This window comes from Heterocephalus glaber, unplaced genomic scaffold (assembly GCF_053883595.1).
Source record: "Heterocephalus glaber isolate CG9 unplaced genomic scaffold, H.glaber_assembly_v1.0 deba00001546, whole genome shotgun sequence".
Lineage (NCBI taxonomy): Eukaryota > Metazoa > Chordata > Mammalia > Rodentia > Bathyergidae > Heterocephalus > Heterocephalus glaber.
The window spans coordinates 3,290,190-3,306,244 of record NW_028258339.1 but is presented as its reverse complement, the minus strand read 5'-3'; the positions used below and the strand labels follow the sequence as shown (position 1 = coordinate 3,306,244).

General features: G+C 50.2%; 1 protein-coding gene across 5 annotated transcripts; it reads right to left on the bottom strand.

Moving 5' to 3' along the window:
• Positions 1 to 275: 275 nt before the first annotated feature.
• On the bottom strand, positions 276 to 14,288 carry Tfe3 (transcription factor binding to IGHM enhancer 3). 5 transcript variants are annotated; one of them, XM_087189725.1, is made up of 11 exons: positions 13,890 to 14,023; positions 12,387 to 12,488; positions 11,282 to 11,395; positions 9,973 to 10,276; positions 8,384 to 8,629; positions 8,144 to 8,248; positions 5,549 to 5,666; positions 4,341 to 4,397; positions 4,086 to 4,161; positions 2,776 to 2,923; positions 276 to 2,107 (listed from the first exon to the last, which is right to left on the bottom strand). In XM_087189725.1, the coding sequence occupies exons 4-11, from the start codon at positions 10,189 to 10,191 to the stop codon at positions 1,664 to 1,666; spliced, it is 1,413 nt and encodes a 470-aa protein (XP_087045851.1). In that variant the 5' UTR covers positions 10,192 to 10,276; positions 11,282 to 11,395; positions 12,387 to 12,488; positions 13,890 to 14,023; the 3' UTR covers positions 276 to 1,663. The 5 variants fall into 5 exon arrangements, with proteins under 5 accessions (XP_087045851.1, XP_087045852.1, XP_004872034.1 ...); XM_087189726.1 differs by having other exon boundaries at positions 9,973 to 10,211; XM_004871977.3 differs by lacking the exon at positions 12,387 to 12,488 and having other exon boundaries at positions 13,890 to 14,288.
• Positions 14,289 to 16,055: the final 1,767 nt, after the last annotated feature.

Below are 16,055 nucleotides of genomic sequence, written 5' to 3'. Positions count from 1 at the left end.
CTCTGGGAAATAAATCAGGCAAAACAACTCCAACGGTGAGATCAGTGTCTGGCAGGTCATCCTAAGGACTGACTGCTTCTGGTTGCAGTTGGTTTTCTTCCAGGGCCTCTTCAGATACAAACTTCCTTATCCATCCCAATGCAATAGGTTCCTCACAGTGACTTTTATCCCTTCTGGCACTGGGGAGGCTGAAGCAGGATTGCTAGTTAGAGGACAGCTTGGACTACACAGTGAGACCCTGCCTCAAAAACAACAAACAAGGACAGGAGACTCTATGCCAAAGTTAAAAGCGCATCAAACACGCCTAGCATTTATTTTAATCACAAACCTACAGACCCCTCAGTACCCTCCTTGGGCCCTGCCCCCAACAATCCAAAGCCGATGACCCTGGGTGTAGGTGGTTATGAGGGGTGGGAATGGGCAGGAGTGTCTCTTGATAACTCTGAAATTGGGGATCCTCCAAATGGAGAGCTGGGGGGGGGCAAAGTTTCAGGGTGACCCAGCTTCTGAATAAGAGGAAATCAATTAAAAAAATCAGATAAACAAATAGGGGATACAATATGCATTTGCAACCCTTCCCCCAAATTTCTGCCTTGTAGAGGGCTTCCATTTTCCCAGGCTGGGGAATCCCCTTCACACCGTTCTGCAAGTTGAACTAGGTACTGGTTTTGGGTGACTGGAAGGGATCTCCACTAATCTCCATCACTGTCCCAAACAGCCCCTCAAAGAACAAGGCAGGTCTGTGCCCAAGGGTGAGGGCCTAACTCTCAATCCGGATTTGGGTCTGGGAAGCCAGTCCATACAGCTCTCGGTCTGCCCCATCTAGGACAGCAAGGTCAGCGAGGAGCCGGCCTAGGTCAGGTCAGGTTGGTCCCAGGTTAAGGCGGGGAGCTTGAGCACTGCTCCTCCCCGAAGTGTAGAATGCTCATGTGGGATGTCACTAAGGGCCAGAGTTAGGGCCATGGTCTCTAAGTAGGGTGGCCTGATCTTTCTAATTCCTCCACATCTGAAACACCTATGCTGGACTCTTCTTACAAGTAAGGGGTGAGGCCTGGCATCCATTCCCAGAAGGCCAGGACTGAGTTCCCAGGAACATGGGAAGAGGCAGGGCTTAAACCTCCAGGGGTGGGACTCCCACATCCATACCAGTGGTGGTGACCCTACAGCACTCGAGCTGCAGCAGGCTGTTTGTTATCACTGAAAGCTCTAAAAGGTTAGCCATCACTGAACTAGATTCTTCTTCCAGTGCCTACATGGGCTAGACTGGTGGTTCCCAAAAAAAGACTGGAGCAGCATCCTAATATCTATTCCCAGGAGACCTGGTAAGGCTGTTCTTTAGGTGACAGAAATGGGACCTCACCCTTTGTCTCCCTTCCTTACCTGTCCAAGGATGGGACCCTCAAGGTAATGGCCCTGATCTCACAGGTTTCTCCTGCCCTCTCCCTCTGAAATACCTGCGCTGGGTTGTTACTTTGGGGGAAGGGGAGGGGCCACCCCTGGATCCTCCGCCTTGCCTACTACAGGGGTGAGCCCTGATCGAATCTCTTCCCCCAGAATCCCTGGGCAGGACAGTTTCATGGGAGGGTGGGGGAAAAGGCAGAGCCTTATCCTCATAAGTCCTCCTTTCCTGGGTGGGGAATCCCAGGGGAGGGGTGAGGCCTGATCAGGACTCCTCCTCCATGCTGAAGCTGCTTCGACGGCTGCTGGCCTTGGAGACAGCTGGGGATACTGAAGAGAGCAGGGGATCAGAGGCAGCCCGAAGCGGGGACAGGGCATCCCCTGACAACCCTCCCACCATGCCCTCCTCCTCCTCCATTAGAATGTCCTCCAGCCCCAGGTGGAAGGGGTCTCCCAGATCCCCCAGATGGTCGCTGGGAAAATGCAGGTCCAGAAGGGCATCCGAGGGTGGTGCTGGGGGCTGCTGGTGAGGAACATTCTGGACAGGTCCCCCCGCTATGTGAAATGTTGCAGCACTTGGCCTGCCTTCCTCCTCAATGTCCAGCTGCTCTGGCTTGAGGCTGTCGGAGGCTGAAGTCGTGGCCAGGGAGAGTAGGCCTGGGTTGGGAGGCACTGGCAGACCATGGATTTGGGCCTGCAGTTCTAGCTCCTGCAAAAAGTAAGGGGCAGGTACAAAATAAGATAGGTTTAGAGTCTCTCAGAGGCAGAGGAGTGTACCACTTAAACAGGGCAGGCTGCAATAGCTTCCAGTTCACCTTCTGCCACTCATTAGTTTTGGAATCTTATGCAAGTAGCTTAAACTCTTTGAGCCTCAGGACCCCTCTGTTAAATGAGTCTAATAATACCGGTGTTGTTGGGAGCTGGTTGTGTTGGCATATTCCTGTAATCCCAGTACTGGGGAGGCTGAGGCAGGAGGATTGCCATGAGTTCCAGGTCAACCTGAGCTACATAATGAGTTCAAGGCCAGCCTGGACTATGTAGCAAGATCCTGTCTAGGGCCGGGGATTTAGCTCAGTGGTGCCACGCCTGCCTCACAAGCGCAAGGTCCTGAGTTTGATTCCTGGTACTGCCAAAAAAAAAAAAAAAAAGACCTTGTCTTAAAAAAAATATATGGGTGTTGTGGAAATCAAACAAGTTAGCTCTGGTCACAAGACAGACACCATGTACATCAGCTAATAGTCACTGATATTGTTATTAAAGTTGTGACAATTACTTATAATCACTGTCACCATCATATGAGTTAGGACTCTGGGGGATGCCAAGCATGACAAGAGGGGAAGCCCCTGTGGCCCCTGCCACCATTTCCTCCTTCCAGACCTGAATCCGAAGCTGCAGGCTGCGGTTGGCTTGCTCCAGGGATCTCTGCCGGCTCTCCAGATCCTTGGAACGCTGCTGCTCCTTCTGCAACTTTCGGATATAATCCACAGAGGCCTTCAGAATGGTGCCCTTGTTCCAGCGCATTTCCCTGCGAGGCCAAGGGGAAGACGGAAGTGCTGCATGTGGAGTCTCTCAGGAGTGGAGGGGGGATTGCACCAGGCAAACTGGAGCACCCCACCACGTGCCTGGGGGTACATCAAGGGTATGGAATGATCACACGAAGTCCTCTGCTTGGAACCTTCCACTGGTAACCATCACACCCAGAAACCTGACCACTTCTGCCTTTTCTCATACCTGTGTTCCTCTGATCCATCTCACTACATACTGGCCTCATACCGCTTTTATTTATTCATTTTTTGGTGTTTTGAGACAGGGTCTCACTATGTAGTCCAGGTTGGCCTTTAACTCACTATGTAGTCTAGGCTGGCCTCAAACTCATGGCGATCCTCCTATCTCAGCCTCCTGAGTGCTGGAATTATAGGCATGCACCACCACACTTGGCTCATATTGCTTTTAGTATATAGAAAATCATTCCCATCTCAGCACCCCTGTACTGGCTATGCCCTCTGTCTAGAATATTCGGCCAGACACCTGTGTGATCCCTGACTGGCCTCCCTCTCCCACTCCCGCTTGGTGCTAGGGATCATCAGGGACTCATACATGCTAAGCAAATGCTCTACCACTGAGCTGCACTCCCAACCCTATCCTCAGGCTCTTTGTGAAAATGTTTTCTTGTCATGTGAGGCTCGCCCTGTCTCACCCTCTGCACCCTACACTGTCACCCTCCCCATTACCCCCATCTTCCCTCTGTTCTTTACTCTTCTCCATAACACTGAGAACAGGTTTTGAGGATTTGACTTATTTCTCTTGTTCACTGCCTGCCTCCACTAAACCATCAGTTCCATGAGGCCAAGGGTCTTGTCTTTTGTTCCCTCTAGTACCCTCAGGGGCCTGCCTGATACTTGGTCCAAACTGGAAGCTCCATAAAGAGCTCCAGAACAAATAAAGGAATAAATAGGAAACTAGGTGTATGTGTCCCACAGGAAGCAGACAGGACACACAAACCATAATGTCACACACTCAAATCTGAGGTAGGGACACGGTGAGGGGCTGCAACCCCTTTCAGTCTGGGCAAGACCAGAGGACAACTGCTGCCTCGGTGAGATGGCCTGGTGGGCCTGAGGGACAGCTGCCGTGGCACAGGGCGCCCATCCCTCCCAGTGGTCTGCGGCCCCCTGCCCCATACTCACGGGTCATTGGACTTGGGGATGAGGGTGCCGAGCTCCTTGATCCTATCGTTAATGTTGAATCGCCTTCGACGCTCAACTTTGGAGGCAAGGGTAGAAACAGAAAGAGCAGGAATAGTGGTCAATGGATGAAGGAGGGGAGAGAAAAACAGGGGTGCTGTAGGCTGTTGTGAGGGTCCCCATATGGAGGGAGGCCTGGAACCGAGAGCACAGTGGGCTGGGCAACATATGGGCAAGCGCACATACGCTGGGGCTTACTCAGGTTGTGATTGTCTTTCTTCTGCCGTTCCTTCAAAAGGGCCTTTGCCTCGGTTTCTGCAAGAGAGTAGGGGTGTTCAGGGCTGCTAGCACAGGAAGGAGGGAGCAAGTGTGAGTACAGAGAGGCAGATGATGTAGCCATTTTTCTTTTTTTGTAAAACTGATAATTGAACCCAGGATCCTCTCACTGCATCCCCAGCCCTTTTAAAATTTTGAGACAGGGTCTTGCTAAGTCACTAAGTTACCCAGGCTGGGCTCGAACTTGTGATTCTCCTGCCTCAGCCTTCTGGAGTTTTTTTTTTTTTTTAAGAGATGGGATATCGCTGTGTTGCATAGACTGGCCCTGAATCCTTTGGCTTAAGTGATCTTCCTGCCTCGTCCTCTCAAATTGCTGGGATTATAGATGTGCATCACTGTGCCGGAGAATTGAAGTAGCTTTTAATTTGTTTAATTATTTTTTTTATTAGTTATTATATTATTATTATCATTATTGCAGTATTGAACCCAGGGCCTTCACACTGAGCTATAACCTTAGCCCTTTTAAATTTTTTTATTTTGAGACAAGGTCTTTCTAAGTCATTAAATTGCCCAGGCTGGGGTTGAACTTGCTATCCTCCTGCCTCAGCCTCACAGTGCTGAAATTATAGGTGTGCACCACCACACTTGGCTAGAAGTGACTTTTAAAAAATGCCTGTCCTTCTACTATGTGTGAAGCCACAAGCCATACATATAAAGAGGGGGAACTGTGTGTTTTTTTTCTCTTTCTTTGCAATGCTGGGGGTCAAATCCAGACCCTTGAACATGCTGAGCAGGTGCTCTACCTCTGAGCTACACCCCCAGCCCTTTTTTTTTCAGTACCAGGGATTGAAATCAGGACCTTGCGCTTGCAAGGCAGGTGTGGTGCCACTGAGCTAAATCCCTGGCCCTCTGTTTCTCTTTTTTTTTTTTTTTAGACAAAGTCTTACTATGTAGTTCAGGCTGATTTTGAACTCACTATGTAGTTCAGGCTGGCCTGGAACTTGCAGCGATTCTCCTGCCTTGGCCTCCCGAGCGCTGAGATTACAGGCATGCGCCATTTACATCCAGCTGCCCAGCCCATTTCTAAAATGTTCAAACCCCTTCCCCTAGAATCAGGTCCATCCTCTGACCTAGAAGGCATAGGGCTCAGCCAAAGATACAGAGTGGGGAATCAAGACCCTAGCACTTACCAGAGATTTCCTGTTTGATGTTGGGCAGCTCAGCTGGGCAGGAGTTGCTGACAGTGATGGCTGGTGTGGCCACACCCTGACTACTGTACACATCAAGCAGATTCCCTGACACAGGCAGCTGGGGGCAGTGAGGGCACAGAAACAATGGTTGGGAACAGGTCCTAGGCGCAGTCTCTCTTCAGAACCAGGCTCCTGACCCTCCACACACCCTCCAAAAACGGGGCCCTCTAACACAAAGACTGTTTGATTCCTGGGAACCCTTCCTTCTCTCTTTTTTTTCCTTCCCCTTTTTTGTGGTACTGGGGATTGAACCCAGGGCCTTATCACTGAGCTACATCCCCAGTCCCTTTTTTTCATTTTGGTATTCAAATTTATTGGCATATAGTTATTTCCTGTAATAATTTCAATTGCTCCTCTACTAGAAGTCTTATTTTTAATCTTATGAAAAAAATAAAACAAAATTTCATAACAAAATCCCAGTCCCTTTTATAAAATTTATTTTTTTTGTTTTGTTTTTTTGAGACAGGATCTTGCTATGTATTTCAGACTGGCCTTGAATTCACTGCCATCCTCTTACATCAGCCTCCTAAATTGAGGCATTACAGGTTTTGGGGTTTTCTTTTTCTTTTTAATATTGAGACAGGGTCTTCTTGCAAGTCACTAAATTGCCCAGGCTAGGCTCTAACTTTTAATCCTCCTGCCTTAGGTTCTCAGAGTGCTGGGATTACAGGCCTGAGCCACCACACCCAGCTTCTCCTTTAAAAGCAATTTCAGGTGACAACCCAAGGTGGAGGAGCACAGCAAAGCGGACCTTCCCTTCCTTGCCAGGGGACCTAAACCTGCCTGACATGCCCACCACCCCACCCAGCTCCTCCGGTCTCCTGATGGCCTCTGAAGCCCCTCTCCTAAACCCCAGGGCTGGCTCTGAGGAGAATGCTAGAAGGCCACTGTTTTCAGGTCTTTGTCACCTCTGACTGGACATTCCAGTCCGTTAGCTCCTCCCAGCATAATATTCTGATCCAACATTCTTGGAACACTCCAATTGTCATGGCAACATTTCATCCAAAATCTGGCCTTCTAGAGATTTGTAACCTAATCCCCAGTCTTTCACTGTGATTGAGTCCTACAACCACATGGACCTGGTCTCCTGCCACCACACACCAAGATCCTGACTTGCACCTTCCTGCACATTCTGATCTCTCAGGATTTCTTGCTGAACTATTTAACAACTAGCTGTCCTTTTATGTTGGCTTAGTGTTTTTCTCTAATTCACACTATTTTAGCACAACATACTAATGTATAAGTATACCCAAGTCCCCCCTCTTGGTGAGTTGCCATGTCTTGAAACCTGCTCCTATCTGCAAACTAATAGATCTCGATCTCCAATCTCTGGCTGTGTCCATAGCAATGAAGAGTTGTGATTTAAACCAGCATCAGTTTTTGTTTAGTTTTGTTTTTACAGTGCTGCAATGCTAGGTAAATACTCTATCACTTAGTTACATCTCCAGTCCCAAAATGGTACCTTTTGTTTCCAGTACTGGGAATTGAACCCAGGGCCTCTGCTCTGACCTACATCCCCAGCTCTTTTTTCATTTTTTAAGTTTTGAGATGGGATCTCACTAAGTCCCTAAATTGCCTGGGATAGCCTCAAACTTGCCATCCTTGCTGGGTGGTGCACTACCTATAATCTTAACACTTGGGAGGCTGAGGCAGGAAGATCACTGTGAATTTGAGGTTAGCCTGGGCTACACAATGAGTTCAAGGCCAGCCTGAACTACATAGTGAGACCTTATCTCAAAAAACCAAAAACCAAAACCAAAAACACAACAACCTTGCCATCTTCCTGCCTCAGCCTTCCAGAGTGCTAGGATCATACAGACATCTGCCACCACACCCAGCTTCAGCCCCCCCCCCTTTTTTTTGAGACAGGGTCTTGCTAAGTTTCTCAGGCTGGCCTCCCTTGAACTTGTAATCCTCCTGCCTTGGCCTCCTGCCTCAGCCTCCGGAGTAGCTAGGATTACACATACGTACCACCATGCCTGGTTTCAATCCTCTTGACAAGGGGGTGGGGGGAGCAAAGCTCTAACTACTGATGTGTTCTAAAGCAAGTTATAAGATTCTTGGAGTATTCCAGAATCAGAATGTTATAATGGTACAACCCTTGCTCTAGAAAGTTTTATCTTCTCTTTTCAAGGATCTAACCTCTTGGCCTAGTTAGCTGCAAAAGACTTGCTACATTCCAGTCACTACAAATTCAGCCCCTTGTTATACCCCACACCGTGTTTTGAGCCTTGTGGTATATCTCCATCACTACATGGTCTGTTGAGACACTCAAATTGTTACATGATTCCCATCTCTTGGTACTTCCCACAGCAAAACCCAAGCACTCTGATATGGCCTAATATTTCCATCAACTCCCTACCCATCAGTCTGCAAGGGCCACGCCTCTCAAGGCACTACGTAGGGCATGAAGTGCAAGGTAATGGCATGTTCCACGCCTGTCACCTAGCTTTCCACTCTGTGTCAGCACAAGGTTCTCAGCCAGTCTTAGTGACAGAGGATGCCCTCTTTCAGCCTCCCATCTCTGGGCCTCACCGTGCTGGGGAGCTGCAGCCCTGCGGTGCCTCCGGGCAGATAGCTGAGCATCTCATCATTGTAACTGGACTCCAGACTGATGATCTCATCAATGACATCATCAATCTAGGGAAGAAGTAAACATTGTACAGGGTGAGAAGAACCAGAAGGGGAGGCTGCGGGTGTAGCTAGCTGAGTGGTAGAGCACACGCCTAGCAAAAAACTGGAACAAGGGCATCAGAGTTGTCTACAGCCTCTTACCTCCTTCTCTGAGCTGGACCCAATGGTGAGCAGTGCCATGGGACTGTTAGGGGCGCTGCCTGTGGGGCCAGTGGCATGGGCAGCCTCAGGAGCAGGTAGGGGCTGGGCACTCGTGGGCCCTGGTGGTGGAGTGAGGGCCTGGGAAGCCAGTTTGGGCCCAAGTGTGGTGGACAGGTACTGTTTCACTTGCTGCCGGCGTGCTTGCTGCAGATGGTAGCGTGTTGGGTTCTCCAGGTGGGTCTGCACCTGTGGGATGAGAGGGATGGGAGGGAAGGGGACAAGGTAGAAAGGGGCTGAGTGGAATGACTCTAAGCTCCAGCTTGATCCTTCTAACTAATCTGTTCCTATGTTCAGGTGGGCAGACTGGGCCTAGAATTTGAAAATCACTCAAAAATACTGGTAAGCCAGGTGTGGTGACACATGCCTGTAATCCCAGAAATGAGGGAGGGTGAGGCAGAAGGACTGCAAATTTAAGTCCTGCCTGGGCAACTTAGTGAAATCCTGTCTCAAAACCAAAGTGGAGGCCGGGGATTTAGCTCAGTGGTTCTGGCGCCTGCCTTGCAAGCACAAGGTCCCGAGTTCGATCCCTGGTACCAAAACAAAACAAAACAAAACAAAACAAAAGTGGAGGGCCAGGGATGTAGCTCAGTGGCACTGCCCTTGCCTTTCAAGCACAAGGTCCTGAGTTTGATCCCCGGTACCAAAAAATTAAAATCGGTAAGTCTGCTCGTGGACCCAAATTCCCTTTCTCAGAAATCCTTTAAAGGCCCTAAAATTTACCCAGTTGACAGGGTCTTTCACAGTAGATCCCCTATCACAGTCCTCAAGATTCCTCCTTAGTCTCTGACACTACCTAAGGGACCTTGGAGCTACACATAGCTTCCCGACACATCCTGATAGCTATAGAACTCGTAATATACAGTGGACCCTCAAATTATGACAGGCGTGACATACAAATAACTTGGGTGATGACCAGAAATTTAGTTTTAACTTAGGAACAAACTCTTGATTTACAACCCAAACGCTGGCTGCTTGTGCTTCCAGATGGACTCAGATACAGATTTAACCCTTAAAGAGTTCTGGAAGGACCATAATATCTTTTCCTGTGTGGGGTTAAGTGAGAAATCCTGGGCCAGTGTCTAAGGACACTGAGATCTGCCTATACACAGGAGAGAGACTCTGAAGACTGTGCCGAAGAGCCTGAACCTTCATTTGACCAACTTGAGTTACAACAAGCCCTTGAACAAATTAAGTTCGTAACTCAAGGTCCACTGTATCCACCACCCCCACAAACACACACACACAGCTTATCCTACAAAGCCTGGGCCCACCTAGGACACTCAGGAACCTCCATGGTCCACCAAGACATCCTTGTGATCCCAAAGAACCCTCACAATCCACAAGAACACCTCAAAAATACTAAACACATTGGACATGAACACAGGCCACTGAAACCTCCAGGAACCTTCCTTAGAGGCCCCTGGACCTTGCCCCAAAGCTACCAGGAACCCAGGCCTTCCCTAGCTTCCAGAACTACTCCTTAGTCACCAAGAGTGACTCCCAGGGCTTCTGGGCCTCCCTCACCTTACCTTGAGCACCTCCCTGGGCACCTGAGCAGGTGGCGGACGGCTCAATGTGTGGCCCCCAGCAGAGACGCCAACCACAGAGATGGCGGGAGAGGCAGGTGCAGGACTGGGGAAAGGAGTGGCTGCGGCCTGTTCCCGACGCTCACGCCTCTCCTGCTCTTGTGCCTGGGCCCGCATGAGCTGTTGCCGAAGCAAGACCCTCGATGAGGATGATGACGACATGGCAGGGGTCCTGGAGCCCCCTGCAGAAGACGATGCAGAGAGTGTAGCTGGGGTGGCTGGTGTGGCCTGCAGTGATATTGGGAGGCTGTGGAATGGGAAATATGGGGCCACAGGTAAGCTAGAAGTCTCTTCCTGAGCCTAAGGGGAATAGTGTGCTGGAGCAGACACAGGAGCCAGGCCTGTTCTCTGCCTTCAGAGGCCACAGTGCAGTGGGAAGACACAGGAACCAGGCCTGGTTGCAGCCCTCCGGGGTCTCAGTGTGATGGGAGATCACGGCGACCAGACCCAAGCTAAGTACTCAAGAGGTCGAAGTCAGGTGGGAGAACTTGAGCCCTCAGTCCTAATGCAGAGGTGCAGGTTTGAACCTGTTCGCATTAAGAACTGAGGTGCCCTTGATGGCTCTGCAAGAGGGGTTTATCCTAGTTAAAAGTGAGCCAAAGCAGAACTGAGGCTTCGGCCACAGGGGAGTGTGGCTACAGAGGGCTCCTGAGTCCAACTTGAGGTGAGACCCACTCTCAGCTCTTGCAGGTACGTAGCAGGCCAGAAAGGCAGCCCTGGGCCCCCCTCCCTCCTTGTCTGGGCCTCTGGTCCCAGGAGCCAGGCAGTCTTGAAAATCACAGAGATTTCACAATCCTCTTTTCCTGTCCGTCTTCCAGGTCCCCTCCCCTCTCTAGAGCCCAGGCCGATGACTCAGCACATTCAGACTCCCAAACTGGGGGGAAGAAAAGACCAAAAAGGGTTTTTCAAAGGCCAGGAGTGGGTGGGTTCCCAGCCTGAGAGGGGAACTGGAGCTGGTCAGGGGCTGTGGGCATAGCTCCGCCCACCTGAGGGCGGGAGTCTAAACCAGGTCCACTCTCCAGAAAAAGCTGTGCAGCCAGGGTGTGCAAGGAGGGTGAGGCAGGGAAGGTCTGGTTGGAGACCACCGAGCTTGGCCCCTGCCTGCCTGTGTGACCTGCTCTTTTTGCACCCTAATTTTAACATCTAGAAGATACAGACTGCTGAGAGAATGGGTTGGGCAGGCCCTGGCAGCCTCTGGATCAGGGAGGAGGAGCTGAGAACCTGGGAGGGGTGTCAGAAGGGCCAGTCGTACCTGGAGCGTAGGGGTAAGGGTTGGCTTTTGAGCTCGTAGAAACTGTCAGGATCAAGGATGTTTTCTAATTCAATGTCAGCAACAATCCCAGATTCCGGAAGCAGAGAGTTCAGGCTGCAGTGGAAGGGAGGGAAGGGGAGTGGTCGGTGATTGTTTAGGAGCCTAAATCCCCTCCCTTCCCCAGAGACTAAAGGGGACCCTCCATGCACACAGCAGGGGGCCACCGTGCATTCTCCCATCTGCTCCCCACCCCTTCCCTCTCCCGCTCTCTTATGCTCAGTGTTATCCACACTCCCCTCAGAGTCAGAATAAGATCCCTGAACCCCAACCCCCTCACTCTCACAACCACAAGCAACAACAACCTGGGGTTGAGGAAAACAATTTAGGAATGACAATTCATTTCATAGGATTCCTGGCTTTGCATATAGGGCTCTCCCAGCCCCCACACTCCCTACTTTTTCCTGACACCTGAATATGAGCCCACACACACACTCAGCAAGTAGGGGCATCCCTCAGCACAACAGTCCATTGTAACACAAACTGTATATATCACAAGGAGAACAGGGGCCAATGACTCACTTTACCTAAGATCTACCACTTTGCAAGTGAGTTTTTCCCAGCCCCAGCCAGAGTTCATGGGATACCAATACATACCCAAATATAAAAATGGAAATGTGAGCCAGGCATGGTGGTGCATGCCTATAAGCCCAGCACTCAGGAAGGCTGAGGCAGGAGGATCGCTGCAAGTTTGAGGCCAGCCTGGGCTAGGTAGTGAGTTCAAGGCCAGCCTGAACTACAAAGTGAGACCTTACCTCAAAAAAAAAAAAAAAAAAAAAGGAAATATTTAAGAGTTCCCTTGCTCCAACAATCTAGATTTACAATACAGAGGATTTGGTTGGATGATCTACTTTACAAGCACTCTTTTCTTAGCTGCAGGAACCTGCTCAGCCCCTCTTGCTTTTTGGATACCTCAAAACATACACATCCCAGGGCCCGGGATTTAGCTCAGTGGTTTCACTGCCTGCTGCGCAAGCACAAGGACCCGAGTTTGATCCCCAGTACCAAAAAAAAACCACATCCCCAAGCCAGGCATGGTGGCACACACCTGTAATCCCAGCACTCGGGAGGCTGAGGCAGGAGGATCACTTCGAGGCCTGCCTGGGGTACATAGTGCGTTCAGGGTCAGCCTGAACTACAAAGGGAGACCCTGCCTCAAAAAAATAAATAAATAAAATAAACAAACAAAAAACCATAAACATCTCCAATACTAAGACTTATGGGCACACAAAACAAGAAGGCACATAGATTTCCCCGCTTTCTTTTGACTGTACCTACTGCTGTGATGATGTAGGACTAGGTTGTTAGAAGGAATTGGAAGATAGTGAATGGATTTGCAAAGGCTCCTGCTCTGCCCTCATGCTGGGTCCAAGGACCCTAGTGGCCATGGAACACTTGCACATGGATGAATATGCACCTGTGACTTTAAAGAGTTAAGAATCCTGAGAAATTATGGGTGACTTTTGATAAGAACCCTCTCCTCTCCTCAAGGATCTGTCTTCCTTCCTTTCCTCACCCTCAGACAGGGCCCTAAAACCACCCAGGAAGTTGGGAAGAGGAAGTTCGGGGAAGCCGCTGAGCTCAGCACAATCCCAGGGAGAAAGGGGCCAAAGCCTTGTCCCGAGCTCACACACCTATTGCACAAGGTGGAAGTGATGGACACTGTGGCGGACAAGGGCATGGACAGGGAGGGCTCGAGCTCCAGAGTGGGCTGACGGAAGTGAGGGTGAGAAGCCAGAGAGAGCCCACACAGGCAGGGACAGTGAAAGATGGTGGGGAGGGGGAGGCAAGGCTAGTATGGTAGAGAGGCTGAGAGGCAGCAGGAACAGGACCCTCCTCTGGGTTCCCAAATAAGCTCTGAGGCCTTTCCCGAACTGAGAGACTACAGGCTCGCCAGCCCCTCTGTCCGGGCCGCCAGCGTGATGCCACTGAAGCCCCTGGAGCTGTGGGAAGAAGGCTGGGATCGCGCCCCGGGGGAGGGGGTGGTGAGATTATTCTGGCCAAGTCTTGTGGAACTTTGCTTCTCTAGCTCATTTACACACACTCAGATGGCTGTCCCCACAGGGCAAATCTGAGATGCCCCCAAATCCCTCCAGATTCATGAGGTCTCCCAACACAGCAACCAACACCTGAGTCACTTGAGCTCCCTAAACAGCACCTATCCCCTTGGACCCTGGAATTGTATTTAAATTAGTGTCTCATCTGACAGTGCTCCTTAAATTCACTCCTCTCATGCGCGAATCAAGGACCCCAAATTCAGCGACCTCAGACCACTTTCTGGATACTAAAGATTCTGCCCCCTCTAGATCCGGTCTGGTCCCCAAAATATGACCCTGTCCCCCTTTAATGCACTCCCACGACTCCTTTAAGCCTCAGTCAGTCCAAGCAGGCCATCACCGGATACCTTAAGTGCTCCCCGCGACCAAGACAGGCGCCCCTACGTCCTCCAAGCCTAGGCCAAGGGGCTCCAATCCCAGTCCGGGGCCCCGGATACCCCCACATGAGGCCCTGAGAACCCCAGTTGGCATTCCCAGCCCCAAGCGCCCCGCACCTGAGCAGCTGGGCTGAGTCGGCCGACCTGTGCTCCTCCAGAAGCACGAACACAGCTCGAGGGCCCTCCGCGCTGGCCTCTACGCCTTCCCGAGCTGGCTCGGCTTCATGAGACATGACGCCCGACCCCGGGCGAGCCCTGCCAGGCCGGTCGGGCCTCGGCCCGGTCCCCCTAACAAAATAAGAGTCCCCCTCCCCCCTCTTGCCACCGCCCCCTCCTCCGCTAAGCCATGGAGCTAGCTCTGAGCGGGCGGGCGGTGTCGGGGAGATGGGATGGGCCGTGAGTCATCCCCCGCCCTGAACGGACCAACACCCCCCCACACCTAACCCCGGACGACTGCCCTCCTCCCCCTCGTCCTCTTCTCCCTCCTCCCGGGTTTGGGGAAACTCCACAGGAAGTGACCACACGGGGGATGGACGACTCACGGAGCCACGCCCCCTAAGCGGGTCAGCCAATCGCTGGGGGGTGATTTGAAGATCCGCCCTAAATCTCGCCTTCCAGGGGAGGGAACAGTTGCTGAACACCCCCCTCCTCATTCAAGAAGGGGCACCTAGGCCACGCCCTCAGTGGCAGAGGCAAATAAGCGACGGGCAATTTGGTTGAGTCACACCTCCAGTTTGCGTTGCTCCCTGAGCTACGCCCTCTCTTCGCAAATTATTCCCCCCCAGATAATATTAAACCGCTCCCTCGGCCCTCTGCGCCTGCGCACCGATGGCCAATCGGCACTCAGAGGGTCTCCAGGCCAAGCTTTTAGCTGCAAAACCGCGCCCCCTCTCGGACTCCGGTCGTAAAACATCTGCGCCGGAGGCAGAAGAATTTGTCTAAAAACCTGGATCTAGCCGTGCCTCCTCAGCCAAACCTACAACTACGAGAAAGGAGCAGCTACGTTTCCTTGAGATCTCGGCCATAAATTCTGCCCTTCAGTACCCGCAATCCAGCCACCCAGCTGGTCTTCCTGGGAGGGTTCTACTTAGTGGTGGCGAACCTGTGGCACACGTGGGCACGCGACCCAAATGTATGAGTTGTTTTTTCTAAACTAAAATTTCAGTATTCATGTTTCATTCCAGTGTTGGCACTTTGCGATAAATAAGTGGATTGGGGGGGGGGGTTGCAGTTTGGGCACTCGGCCTCTAAAAGGTTCGCCATCTCTGTATATCATCTAAAGTTGTACCCTGGTACTTTTGTTAACGTAATGTATACTTGGGCAGGGGATTTAGCTTAGTGGTTTCGCTGCCTGCTGCGCAAGCGCAAGGACTCGAGTTCGATCCCCAGTACCAAAAAAAAAAAAAAAAATAGCTCTGGCATACATGCAGCCACTAAATTGTTTCTAAGTTTTAAAAGAAGTAGTAAAGGCTAACTGATCTAAGCATTTAAACAACAGATCCTAATTTGAAGCAGAAATCCTTGTGGTAACAAGCATTCCATCATTTCCACTTCCACCTTCTGTTCTTAACTACCTAGCATGAGAGCAGTCTTGGCAGGCATGACAGAAAGATTAATTACAACAGAATTCATATTCTTAGTCACCTCTTTCCTATTCCCTTCTGTGTTATGGGACTGAAAGCTACAATAACAACAATGACATTATAATCTGAATTTGGCACATAAACTGACACAAAATACTTTTTTTAAAAAAATGTGATGGTTTCATCTACAATAGGAATACCAGTATCAATGTTTGGGGAGAAAGGCTTCAGCCCAAATGACTGGACAAAGTTCTGTCACAGTGCACCTAAATAGATGAAGCTGGGCACTACATATTCAATAAGAGCTGTTTTAAAACTGAAATGTTGGTCATATTTTCCCTAATAAAAAGGCAAGACTTTTCCTAGGGGATGTTCTAAGTCTATGTACTTTTATTTAAAAAAAATAGACCCAAAGATCGTTATTTTCACCATCATTATGACTATCTCTTAAATTTATATCGACAAGTTAATCCTTCCCCTTATAGATTTGCTTTCTGCTAACTAAAATCTAAATCTAACTTTTGTTCACTCTTACCGATGGGGATTATGGTAGAAATCAGATATTACAACAAAACCAGCAAGCTAAGGGGTGAACCTAAGAAGAAAATATATACTTTTTTTATTGCTACATTTTATTGGTACACTTTAGGTATACAATTCGTTTACATTTATCATTGGGTGTTTGTACCTGTACATGATG